Genomic DNA, 13,189 nt, shown 5'->3' with positions numbered 1-13,189 from the left:
CTGCTCTGTCCTGTGCCAATCTCACTGTCTCCGACACACCCATCCTGATTACCCCAGTCACTGAATCAATCCACCTCATAGAAGGCCTTCCCCTCCTGCGCTTGCCCTCCACCCTCCCAAGCATGATATCCTTTTCCAAGGACTCGTCTCTCCTTACAACATGACCAAAGTATGTCAGACAAAGCCTCGGAATCCTTGCCTCCAAGGAGCACCCCAGTTTAACCCTCTCCAGGATGAATCTGTCTGGTTTCCTAGCAGTCCATGGTACCCTCTATTCTCTTCTCCAGCACCACAGCTCAAAGGCATCAATTCTCCTTCTATCCTCATTAGTCACTGTTCAACTCTCTGATGCATAACAAGTGACTGCAAAGACCATGGCCTGTATCAGATGCACCTTAGTCTCCAGAGAGACTCCATTGCTCTTCAGTCCTTTAGAGATGTCCCTAACAGCAGAGTTTCCTATCAAAATATGTCAGTATTACTTAATTGTTTTTAAATACTACTAGTTAAATTTCCTTCCTACAATATATATTGTGGTAAGCTATATACTGCAAAACCTTTGAAGACTATTTCAAAAATTAAAAAGTGACCGTTATATTCTGAGTACTAGTCTGCTTTAAAAAGAAAGCAAGCCTTTTTATTTGCATTTTCCCTTCTCTTAAAAAGTTTATTTATAAAATTCTAATATATTCATACCAGATCCTTCCCATTCCCCTCACCCACCCACCCATCAAACATTCTATTATAAACTCAACAACAACATAAAAACATTAACTTTCCATTTTCATAAAATATTTTATTTAAAGACTGTGATAATCTGCATTTGTTGTTTTTAATTTTTTGAAAAGTATTCTATAAAGACAAAATGTACTCAAATGAAACACAATGTATATGAATGACTACACGCAAATCAATATAAAATTTAAAAAATTTTAAAGTCACAAAAATTATTAAAAATTCAAGAACCAAGCTTTTTCATTTTTGTCTCTTCTTCTTTCCTTCTTCCTTTTTTTAAAAAGAATTATGCTTTTTTAATCAAAATCTTTTAAAATTAGCCATTGCTTCCTACTCTATATATTCTAGATATTTATATATCATCAGTAAAATTGCTTATTTTAAAAGAAATCTTCTTAAGAGGTGTTTTTTTTTTTAAATCAAGGTATCCAAAACTAAACCAAAACATATAATTTACTAGCACCAATAAAAGCACTCTATAAAACTGTCACTGTTCAATCTGTAGTTGATTATGTGCATTTTTTAAATTTTTATTTCAGGAGAATTTTGGTTGGGCCTAGAGAAAATTAAATCCATAGTGAAGCAATCTAATTACACTTTAAGAATTGAATTAGAAGATTGGAAGGACAACAAGTATTATGCTGAATATTCTTTTCACTTGGGAAATGAAGAAACCAATTACCTGTTATACTTAGTTGAGATTAGTGGCAATGTCTCTAATGTACTACCAGAACACACAGATTTGGTGTTTGCCACGTGGGACCACAAAATAAAAGGACAACTCAACTGTCCCCAAAGTTATTCAGGTATTCTTTTCCTAGTATCAAGAATTAATTTTCATATCTTAACCTATTTTTAAAATTATTAGCTATATATAACATGTCAACTCAGTAAAATGTGACTTTCAAACACTTTTATAAATAAGATATTTAAAATAAAATTAACTTGATTCCAGTAAAACTGAGTGTTTTACTTTTAATTATCTTAAATATTCTCTTTTAGTAAAAAGCAAAGTTTTACAGAACACAATACTGCCATGATACATTTATAATATTGTCATATTTATAAGAAATAATTGGATGCAGAGGAGTGACATTCACTTCCTAAACAACATGACTCTGGAAACTCTATTAATTTTTGATAAATGATGATAGTTATAAAAAGGCTTCAAGTCTTTTGTTCATAGAGTTTCTATGAGTTGTGCTCAACTCAACGGCAATTAACAACAATCTAAGAAATAAAGATGCATTGCTAAAGCAAGCTAACAGTAACTATCTGACTTTGTGTTCATTAAATTACATATCTATCTTTTATAGGAGGTTGGTGGTGGCATGACAAATGTGAAGAAAACAATCTAAATGGTAAATATATCAAATCAAGAGCAAAAACCAGAATAGAGAGGAGAAGAGGAATATCTTGGAAATCTCAGGATAGAAGATTATCCTCTATAAAGTCAACTAAAATGCTGATCCACCCAACACACTAAAAGTTTTGAATGAACTGAAGCAAATAAAAAGTCACCAAGTTAAGCATACCCAAGTTACTCTGGCTCTATAATCTCAAATTAATTCCTTAATAGCATGTCTGGGATATAAATTTATTTTTTTATTAAGGCACCACTAGTATATTTTAAGGCAAAATATATCATCAAAAACTATTTATCTATAAAATTCAAAACTATTTATCATTTTATAAATATTCTGTGATAGAAGAATTTCTTTCAGATGGTTACAAACTAAATTATTAACCAATGAGTAAACTTTTGTTTTTAGAAGTTATAAAAAACTTATATTTTTAAAATCTTCACATAATTCTACAAGTTGATGAGCTTAAAAATTCAGTTTTCATGCTAAAAATCTAAATTTAAATAAATGTAAAATATTGGTAATTTAAATTCTGTCAATTTATCAATGGCAAAACTATGATTAAGTCAATTCAAAATACATGTGAATATTTGTATTATAAATTTTAAAACTGATGCTTCACTTTGCTATAAGATAATTTGAATAAAATGATAAGCATTATGTATGAATCAAAATAATGCATGATAAAATACTATATTGAAATATTAGTTCCCTTTAAATAAATGGAAATCATGATCACTAAGTTATACTGACTTTAATATTAGCTCATAAAATATCACTCTATTAACTCAAATATAATGTATGCATTTTATATCTTTCAACGTTTACTATGAAATTAATATTTTTAAAATTATCTTGTCAGACTACAGTAAAAATCAATGTGTTTATAATATCAAAGCTATAGTCTTTGCAATTACATGCTATGTATCAGAGAGTTGAATGGTGACTATGGATGATAGAAAGAGAACTGATGCCTTTGAGCTGTGGTGCTGGAGAAGAGTGTTGAATATACCGTAGACTGCTAGGAGAACAAACAGTTTTTTCCTGGAGAGGGTGAAGCCGGACTGCTCCTTGGAGTCAAGGATTCTGAAGCTTCATCTGACACACTTTGGGCATCTTGCAAGGAGGGACTGGCCCTTGGAAAGGGACATCATGTTTGAGAGAGTGGAGGGAGGGCGCAGAAGAGGAAGACCTTCGACGAGATGGATCAATTCTGTAATTAGGGTGGTGGGAATGAGTGGGTCGGAGACAGCGAGGTTGGCACAGGATAGAGCAGCATTAAGGGCTCTTGTACATAGGGTTGCTATGAGTCGCAAGCGACTCAATGGCACATAACAGCAACAATATCAAATAATGTTAAATAAAAATTTATCCATATAATGCAAGTCTAAAGTAATTCTATAGGTTTTCAAATACTATAGAATCAATGATCATACAGCAGACTCACCAGTAGATATTCACAGAACTGCAAAGGAAACTAGTTACTGGATTTCTACTACATGCCTTTGGGTTGGCAATGCAATTCCTTACCAAGTAACCAGAATACTTTTAGTATCTTACTGATGGTATACTATCTGATTCAATTATCCATGAAGTATTACTTGTAACTAGGGAGATTTGGTGGCATCGCAGTAAGGAGTTGTAAGGAGTTGTGCGGCCAGCCCTACGGTACAAAATTCAAATCTACTAATGCTCCATGGGAAAAAGATCAGTAATCTCCTCCTGTGCAATTTAGTGCATCTGAAAACTGCATCTCTCTGTGGGAGAGTCAGCTATTAATTGGTTTGGACTCAACGGTACACAACAACAGCCTGTAACAATAATCCTCAAATAATATTAGATAAAAATTACTATATCTTTTGTCATTTCTCTATTTAGGTAACTTCTTTAGAGTTACAAACAAGAAACAAACTTTTAACTAAAACAAGTTTTTAACACGTGTTGCAAATGATGGCTATTAAAAAAATGTGTTTCTAAGCACTGTTGTCAATTTAAAACTGTGTGACAATATAGTGCTTAAACACGTATAGCAGTTTATCATGGTCAATAAGATCAAAGACTGCCTTCAATATGGATTACATCTCAATATTGGAAAAACAAAGATGGGCAATTTAAACTCACCAGCCATTCCAGTTAAGAAAGACGGTGAGATTCACAGCCTTGTAAACCCTTATGAGCCAGCACTAGTCTGTCCTACAAGATTGCTATTAAGTCAGAATTTAATTGATGGCAATGAGTGTAATTTTGATGTTGTATTTTCTTCCTTTTAAGAATATTAACTTCTTCATATAGAGTTTAGGTCAAAAGAAAATGCTTGTGGAGAAAGAAGATAGTATTTTTTCTCTGATGGTTCACAAAACCATTGTTACTGTTCACGTAATTTTACTAAGAGTGCCCTACTTTTTCCACTAACAGGTGTCATTTCTAAGGGTCTCTCCTTAGCACAGATTCCTTGGGATCTAGCCATTATTTCTAAAACAAATACTCATTATTCAGACTTGACTTTCATTTTGCTTCCATAGTACTACTATCTTGCTTATAATAAACAAAGACTTTCTACAAACAGGAAAGGATAAAATAGATGAACGAGACTTTCTAAGAATTAAACCCCTATGCATATCCAAAAACTTCTCCAACAGGGTAAAAAGGGAAACCACAGACTGGGAAAAAATATTTGGTAATGACATGTCTGGCAAGGGACTTATATCTAGAATTTATAAAACACTCAAGCACTACAACAAGATAAATAACACAACTGAAAAATGGGCACAGGATATGAACAAACACTTCATCAAAGAAGACATTCAGATGATGAACAAACACATAAAGAAATGTTCAAAATCCCTAGCTCTAAGAGAGATGCAAATCAAAACAACTATGAGATATCATCTTACCCCAGTAAGATTAGAAAAATTTAACAGAACAGCAAACATCAAATGCTGGTGAGGTTGTGGAGAAACTGGAACCCTTATTCACTCTTGGTGGGAGTGTAAAATGGTACAACCACTACGGAAGGCTGTAGGGTGTTTGCTTAAAAAGTTGCAAATATTAATATCATTCGACCCAGCAATTCCAGTACTGGGAATTTACCCTAAAGAAACCGTAACTGCCACCTTAGCAGATATATGCACACACATGTTTACTGCAGCTTTGTTCACAATAGCAAAGAGTTGGAAACAACTCAAGTGCCCATCAACAAATGAATGAATAGAGAAGCTCTGCTATATTCACACAATGGAATACTATGCAGCATTGAAAACCAAGGAACTCATATTATGCAAAATGGATAACCCTGGAGGACATTATGCTGAGTGAAATCTCAGTTACAAAAGGACAAATACTGCACAGGGCAAATATTCTAAAACAGATTGACATCGGGGTTGAGAAAGACAGAAAAGAAGGGGAGGAATGATGTATATTGCATTGAAACAGATGAGAGAGAAAACTGTTTAAAAGGGACACATGAATGGGTATTCTTGTCATTATAGAAGTCTAGAGTGAAGGCGGCAGAGTGGAGTAGATTTGGGGGGAGGGATTGCATAACAATGAAAAGAGTTTTTCTTTTCAAAGAGAAGAGTGAATTGAGGAGGGGAGGGAATAAAGTGCAAAAATGAACCACTGGCAATCCTAAGTCTCTGCAAACTTACATTAAAATTAATAAGAAAAAATGTATATCTAAAAAAACCCCAAAGACTTGATGTCATTATTTAAGACCAAAGACTTCATTATAAAGTGCAGCACAACAGAAATCCTCACAACTAGAACAATACACAACATCACGATAAATGATAAAAGAAACTGAAGTTGTCAAAGGTTTAATTTTAATTGGTTCAATAGTCAATTCTAGTAAATGCAGTAGTCAAAAAAATCAAACAAACTTTTCTCCCTCTCTGAACCTTCCTGCTGCTGCGTTCAGATTTTGCTGCTCCAGCCTCCGGGGCACTTATCATCCTCGCAGCCTGTGATCCACAGAGGGGGGAAAAATAACTATATATCGTTCTTTTGTCCCACACACACCCAAGGTGAGAGAAAAAAACCGAACACCCAAACCTTAATTTTCCACCATGAGAGAAATAGTGCATATCCAGGCTGGTCAGTGTGGCAACCAGATCAGTGCCAAGCTATGGGAGGTGATCAGTGAAGAACATGGCATTGACCCCGCCAGCACCCACCATGGGGACAGCGACCTGCAGCTGGACCGCATCTCAATGTACTACAATGAAGCCACAGGTGGCAAATATGTTCCTTGTGCTATCTTGGTGGATCTAGAACTTGGAACCATGGACTCAGTTCACTCAGGTCCTTTTGGCCAGATCTTCAGACCAGACAACTTTGTTTTTGGTCATTCTAGGGCAGGCAACAACTGGGCCCAGGGCCACTATACAGAAGAGTCCCAAGCTGGTCGATTCCCTCTTGGATGTGGTGCGGAAGGAGGCTGAGAGCTATGATTGCCTGCAGGGCTTACAGCTGACCCACTCCCTCAGTGGAGGCCCAGGCTCCGGAATGGGCACCTTGCTCATCAGTAAGATCAGAGAAGAGTATCCTGACCACATCATGAACACCTTCAGTGTGGTGCCTTCACCCAAAGTATCTGACACTGTGGTTGAACCCTACAATGCCACCCTCTCTGTCCACCAGTTGGTAGAGAACACCAATGAGACTTACTACATCGATAATGAAGCCCTCTATGATACCTGCTTCCGTACCCTCAAGCTGACCACACCAACCTATGGAGACCTCAACCACCTTGTCTCAGCCACCATAAGCGGCGTCACCACCTGCCTCTGCTTCCCCGGCCAGCTCAATGCTGACCTCTGCAAGCTGGCCGTCAACATGGTGCCCTTCCCACGTCTCCATTTCTTCATGCTTGGCTTTGCCCCACTAACCAGCCATGGCAGTCAGCAGTACCGGGCCCTCACTGTGCCTGAGCTCACCCAGCAAGTCTCTGACGCCAAGAACATGATGGCTGCTTGTGACCCCCACCATGGCCGCTACCTCACTGTGGCTGCTGTCTTCTGAGGACTGATGTCCAAGAAGGAGGTGGATGAGCAGATGCTTAACATACAGAGTAAGAATAGCAGCTACTTTGTGGAATGGATCCCCAACAACGTCAAGACTGCTGTCTGTGACATCCCGCCCAATGGCCTCAAGATGGCACTTGAGCCATCAACAGCACTGCCATCCAGGAGCTCTTCAAGCCCATCTCAGAGCAGTTCACCACCATGTTCCATCGGAAGGCCTTCCTCCACTGGTACACTGGGGAGGGTATGGACGAGATAGAGTTCACCGAGGCCAAGAATAGCATGAACAACCTCGTTTCTGAGTAGCAACAGTACCAAGATGCTACCACAGAAGAGGAGGAAGCCTTCGGTGAGGAGGCTTAAGGCAGAGTGTCCTATCACCTTGGGCTTCTCAGCTCCCTCAGCCTTCTTCCTCAACTTCCCCTTTCCTCTCCCTCAGAATTTGCATTTCTGCCTCTATCTTTTTTTTCTTCTCTTCTCCTTGAGAGAGTTCTAGAACAGTGTCTGGCACATAGTAGGCGCTCAATAATAATTGTTGTTCATGAAAAAAAAATCAAATTAAATATTGCATTGAGCAAAACTGCTGCAAAGAGCCCATTTTAAGTGCTAAAGAGCAAAGATGTAATTTAGAAGACAAAAGTGAGTCTGACTGGAGTCAGTGTTTCAAATTTCCCTACATGTGTAAAATGGGAGCTCAGAATGTGCAATGATAAGGAGTTTCTCTGTCAATTCAAAGACGCAGTTCAAATCTACAACTGCTCCATAGAAGAAAGATTAGCAACTTCCTCCTGTGCAATATTTAATATGCTTGTTACATTTCCATCTAATATGCAATGTTACAATCACTATGTCAAGCTATCTCATTAGGCTCTTCCTCTCTTTCTCTGATCATCCACATTTCTACGCATGATGTCTCTCTCCAATGACTGCTCTCTCAACAATGACAACATGCTTGCTCAGAAGTATGTGAGACAAAGTATCACCATCCTTGCCTCTAAGGAGCATTCACATTGCATTTCCTACAAGACATTTGTTTGGGCATCTTGGCAGTCTATGAGATGTTGTTGATTGCTGTCAAGCATGACTCACAGAGACACTATGAACAAAAGACCTGAAGAATTTCTATAATTATTGTTTCTCAAAGTTCATAGTGTTTCCAGGGGCATGTTGCTTAAGAAGTAGATGCCACTCAAGTTTCCAAACCTGTCTTAAACTGGGTAACCATTATGGCATTTGACACCCCTATGGCACAATATTCAGCACCATAGCAACCACAGGTTATCTCAGTAGAGCAAATTGACAGAAGAGTGCTGAACCACTTAGAAGAATGTTCCTCCAAAATAAAACCACCACTGACTTTTAAATACAAAGGTCCTCCACAAGGTCTTGTTGGCTCTAAAAGAGGGGTTTAAATAAAAACAACCCATATAATATGTTGTTGTTGGTGGTGGTGGTGGTGTTATGTGCTGTTGAGTTGCCCATAGTCTATAGTGACTCTAAGTACAGCAGCTCTGAACCCTTCCTGGCCTGAGACAGTCTCACTAATTCTGACACACCAACCCTCACTGCCTCAGTTACTGTATCAATTCACCTCATCTAGGGTCTTCCTCTCCTGCACTGTCTCTACACCCTTCTGAGCATGATGTCCTTCTCCAAGGACTGGTCTATCCTGGTGACATGCACAAAGTATGTCAGACAGAGCTTCAAAATCCTAGCTTCCAAGGAGAGACTTGGTGTCACCCTCTCCAAGACAGACCTATTTGTTTTCTTGGCAGTCCATGGTATGTTCAAGACTCTTCTTCAGAACCACAACTCAAAGGCATCAATTCTTCTTTTGTCATCCTTAGTCACTGTCTAGCTTTCTGATGCATAATAAGTAATTGTGAAAAACCACAGCCTAGATTAGGTGAACCTTTATCTCTAAACTGACATCGTTGCTTTTCAGCACTCAGGAGAGGTCCCTGACAGCAGATTTTCACACTGCAATTCATCTTTTGACTTCCTGACTGCTGGTGTTAAGAGTGTTGATTGTGGAGATGAGCAAGCTATAACTGCTAACAACCTCAATCTCTCCTCCATCTATCATGGTGCTGCCAACTGGCCCAGCGGTGAGACTCTGTGTTTTCTTGATGCTGAGCTTCAATCCATAGTGAAGACTACAGTCCCTGACCTTCGGCCTCAAGCATTTCAGGTCTTCTTCAGTTTTAGCAAGTAAGGTTGTGCCATCTGCCTATCGTAGGCTGTTGATGAGTATTCCTGCAATCTTGATGCCACGCTCCTCCTCATAAAGCCCTGTCTCTTGAATGATCTGTTCTGCATACAGATTTAAAAGGTATTTACACGGGATGCATCCCTGACGCATTCCTTTCTGATTTTGAACCATGCAGTGTTTCCTTGCTCTGTTCTGAAGACTGCTTACTGGTCCAAATACAGGTTTCACATAAGCACAATGCCCATGAGATAGTACTTTTCTTCAGCACAATTCAAAGGTATTGATTCTTCTATCATTCTTATTAACTCTCCAACTTTCAGATGCATAAGCAGCAACTGGGTGGAGCAGACAAAACATGAGTTGGATCAGGCATACTTGAAGTCTTTAAAATGGTATCTTTGTTCTTCAGCACTTTTGAGATGTTCTTAATAGATTTTCCCCAATATAACACAACTTTTGATTTCTTGGCTGCTCTTATCATGGTTTATCATGGTTGTTGATTATAGAACCAAGTAAAATGAAACTGCTGACAACTTCAATCTTTTTTCTATTTATAATGATGCTGCCTAATGGTCCAGCGATAAGGAAATTTTTTAAAATTTTATTTATTTCTTTTTCCTGTTGTGTATCACCAAATCAGACCCTACTGGCACAGGAGGATACTGTTCCACCTTGCCCAGTGGAGCATCTGGTGCATTCGAACCGTGCGCCTTCGGGATTGCAGCACAGCTTCTTGCCACTAGAGCTCCAAGGATTTTGGGGTTTTTTGGTGTTGAAATGTAATTCATACTGAAAGCTGTAGTCCCACATCTTTATCAATAAGTCCTTATTATTCAAGTCCTCTTCACTTTCAGCAAACAAGATTGAGCCATCAGCATAATACAGTTTGTTGATGAGTCTTCCTCCAATCCTTATGCCTCATTCTTTTTCATAAAGTCTAGCTACTCAAATGACTTGCTCAGCATATAGACTGAATAGGTATGGAGAAAGGAAACTATTTTGATGAGCATCTTTGCTAATTTTAAACTATGTACTGTTCTTTTGTTCCATTTGGACAACTGTTTCTTGTTCTGTGTATAAAACAAGTATACTTACGTATTCTAAGGATTTTGGGGTCTGTTTGCTTCAGTTAGCTAGCCATTAATTTGTCTGGTAAATGCAGTCAAATACATCTGCACAGTAAATAAAACACAAGTAAACAACTTTCTAGTATTCTTTGCTTTCAGTCAAGATACATCATATACCAGCAATTATATACCCTAGTTCCACTGTCTCTTCTTAATCCAGATTCAGTGTCTGACAGTTCTCTGTTGATATACTGTTCCAGTTGTTTTTTTTCTATCTTCAACAAGATTTTACTTGTATATGCTATTAATGATACTCCTTGATAATTTTCACATTCTGTTCTATTAACCTTTTTTTTGGAATGGGAACAAATAGGGGGATTACACAACATAGTAATTTTAAAACAGACAAGAAAATGATGAAACAGCCCTTTTTTAAATCAAAGTCCAAAGTGCCTACATTTCAAACCAACTAGGGTAAAATTATTCAAATAGTGTGAAATAAGTAGTTCAAGGTCACGAAAATAGTAACAATAATAGAATAACAATAACAAGAACTCATTTCTTTTTTTTAACTTCTAACTTAAAAAACTGTGAATGTCAGTCTTGAGTATCACACTTCATATTTTTTTAGACTGAGTCCATAATCTGTATAAATGCCTTTAAACTGAAAACACTATCATTTTCTGGGTAACCAAAATCCTGTTGTCCTTCGGTCATTTTTAATGCATGGAGACATCATGTATGTACAAGTAGAATATATTAGTTAGGGTTTTCAATAGTTGCTTTTTCTGAATAGAGCACCAAGTCTTATTTTAAAAGCCTTTCTGGGAAAAAAAAAGCTTTTCTGGGGAGATTCAAACTTTAAAACTTTCAGTTATTAGCCAAGTGCCTTAAACATTGCTTCACTCTTTTAATTTCGTCTAACTAGTTCAGTCTTCTAATTTATAAGGACAGCTTGGGAATGCAAGTCAATTCTAACTCAAAGCAACCAAACAGAGCAACTAAGAAATAATACATAAGGTTTCTAACACTATAATTTTTATGAAAACAAACTGCCTCATTTTTCTCCTGCAAAGCAGCTCACTCGCTTACTGCCATTACATTGAAAATAACTCAACAGCTGACCCTATCTATAGCAGGTTTCCAGGCTGTAAATCATACAAAAGAAATTGCTCATCTTTCACGAAAGGAGTGGCTGATAAGACTCAAACCATCAAAGGTTAGTAGCACAATTCTTGATGGATTATGCCACCAGAGTTGGAGAGTTCATATCATTGGCCTTTTGGTTAAAAACAGAGAGTTTAACCATTGGCAGAATAAAACTCCTTTCCTCACAGTCTGTTTCTATTTCAGAAACTAACCCTTCCCTTGGGAGTAAGTATGCTAGCACTTCATCATCGTCAAGTACAAACCCCTACCTAACTAAAATGTAAAAATCTGACCTCTCAGTCATTATGGAAAGAGAGAAGCTTGACACTTCTTTAAAAATACTGAAAAAGGAAATACCATTTGACCCAGCAGTCCCACTACTAGGAGTATATCCTAAAGAAGTAAGAGCCGTGACACAAACAGATGCATGCACACCTATGTTTAATGCAGCATTATTTACAATAGAATAGAGATACATACAACCCTCGTGTCCATTAGTAGACAAATGGTTAAAGAAACTATGCAAAAAAAAAAAAAGCAAAAAAAAAAAAAAAAAAAGAAACTGCAGCACTAAAGCATGATAAAAAAATTCAAGAAACACTGCATAACATGCACAAATCTCAAAGACGTTACTGTGTAAAAGAAGTCAGTTATAAAAAAAAAGGCTAAATATCAGTAAAACCACAATTTTAAAAGTTTACACACAGAATCTTTCTTAGTTGAAATGGAAAAGGAGGAAGAAAGCAGTAAAAATTAAATAGATAATATACATTTCCAGATGTTTATTAGGAAGCTCTGGTGGCTTATACTATCGGGAGTTATATTGATAACTCAAGGCTCATGCCTCTTTTGCAGTTTGAATCCACCAGTTGCTCCTTGGGAGAAAGAGAAGTAGTCTCCTCCCATGGGATTTACACCCTCAGAAACCTGATGGAGGGTTGGCTATGAATCAGTTCTGATTTGACAGCAATGAGTCAAAGATCTTTATTAAAATGGGTGTAGGGAAAAGCAATATACAATAATGGAATGGTCAGATATTGTGATTATTATAATTAATTACAAATTAATTCATTATAAAACAAATTGTGTGTGAATGACTGAATAAAAAATAAATATGCTTTGTAAACTTTCACTCAAATCACAACAAAAATGATAAAATTCTTTTTAGAAACCCACACTCCCTACTCTCATGTAATATTAATTTTCCATGAAAAGAAGTTTAAAAGTAAATTCAGAGTAACTCACACATAAAAGATTTACTAATGCTATTATTATGTACCATCAAGTTGGAATCAATCCATGGCTGACCCTCCAGTGAGTTTTCAAAGGCAGTTAATCACACAGGAAGAGATTGTCTTTCTCCCACACTTAGGAGATTTATAAAAAGAATATTCCTAGTTCCTCTTGGCAGTAACTAGATTCATTTCTACTGCTAAGTAACACCATATTTGTTCAATATTACCTTACAAAAAAACTGGAGAGAAAAGCAAAGATACAAAAGTTCAATTTGTTACAACTTAGGTTGTAATAATACTGCCAAGAATATCACCTGTTCCAGGATAAAGCTCTTAAAAAGGAAATGTCAATATAACACATAAACATTTGCTCAACTAGATGTACCTTGACCCATTACAATTAAAA

General features: G+C 37.0%; 2 protein-coding genes across 2 annotated transcripts in view; one reads left to right on the top strand and one right to left on the bottom strand.

The window, feature by feature from the left end:
- ANGPTL3 (angiopoietin-like 3) overlaps positions 1-2,221 on the top strand; it is a 15,307-nt gene extending 13,086 nt beyond the window's left edge. Inside the window, exons 6-7 of the mRNA XM_006879795.1 lie at positions 1,275-1,541; positions 2,052-2,221. Of these exons, the coding sequence (XP_006879857.1) occupies positions 1,275-1,541; positions 2,052-2,221 (437 nt within the window). The remainder of the gene's footprint in view (positions 1-1,274; positions 1,542-2,051) is intronic.
- The window catches only part of DOCK7 (dedicator of cytokinesis 7), a 246,399-nt gene that overhangs the window by 135,231 nt on the left and 97,979 nt on the right, over positions 1-13,189 (bottom strand). The window lies entirely within an intron of this gene.

The sequence above is a fragment of the Elephantulus edwardii genome, unplaced genomic scaffold (genome assembly GCF_000299155.1).
Source record: "Elephantulus edwardii isolate Elephantulus edwardi_28Jun2011 unplaced genomic scaffold, EleEdw1.0 scaffold00005, whole genome shotgun sequence".
Taxonomy (NCBI): Eukaryota; Metazoa; Chordata; class Mammalia; order Macroscelidea; family Macroscelididae; genus Elephantulus; species Elephantulus edwardii.
This window is presented reverse-complemented; position numbering and strand designations above follow the sequence as displayed.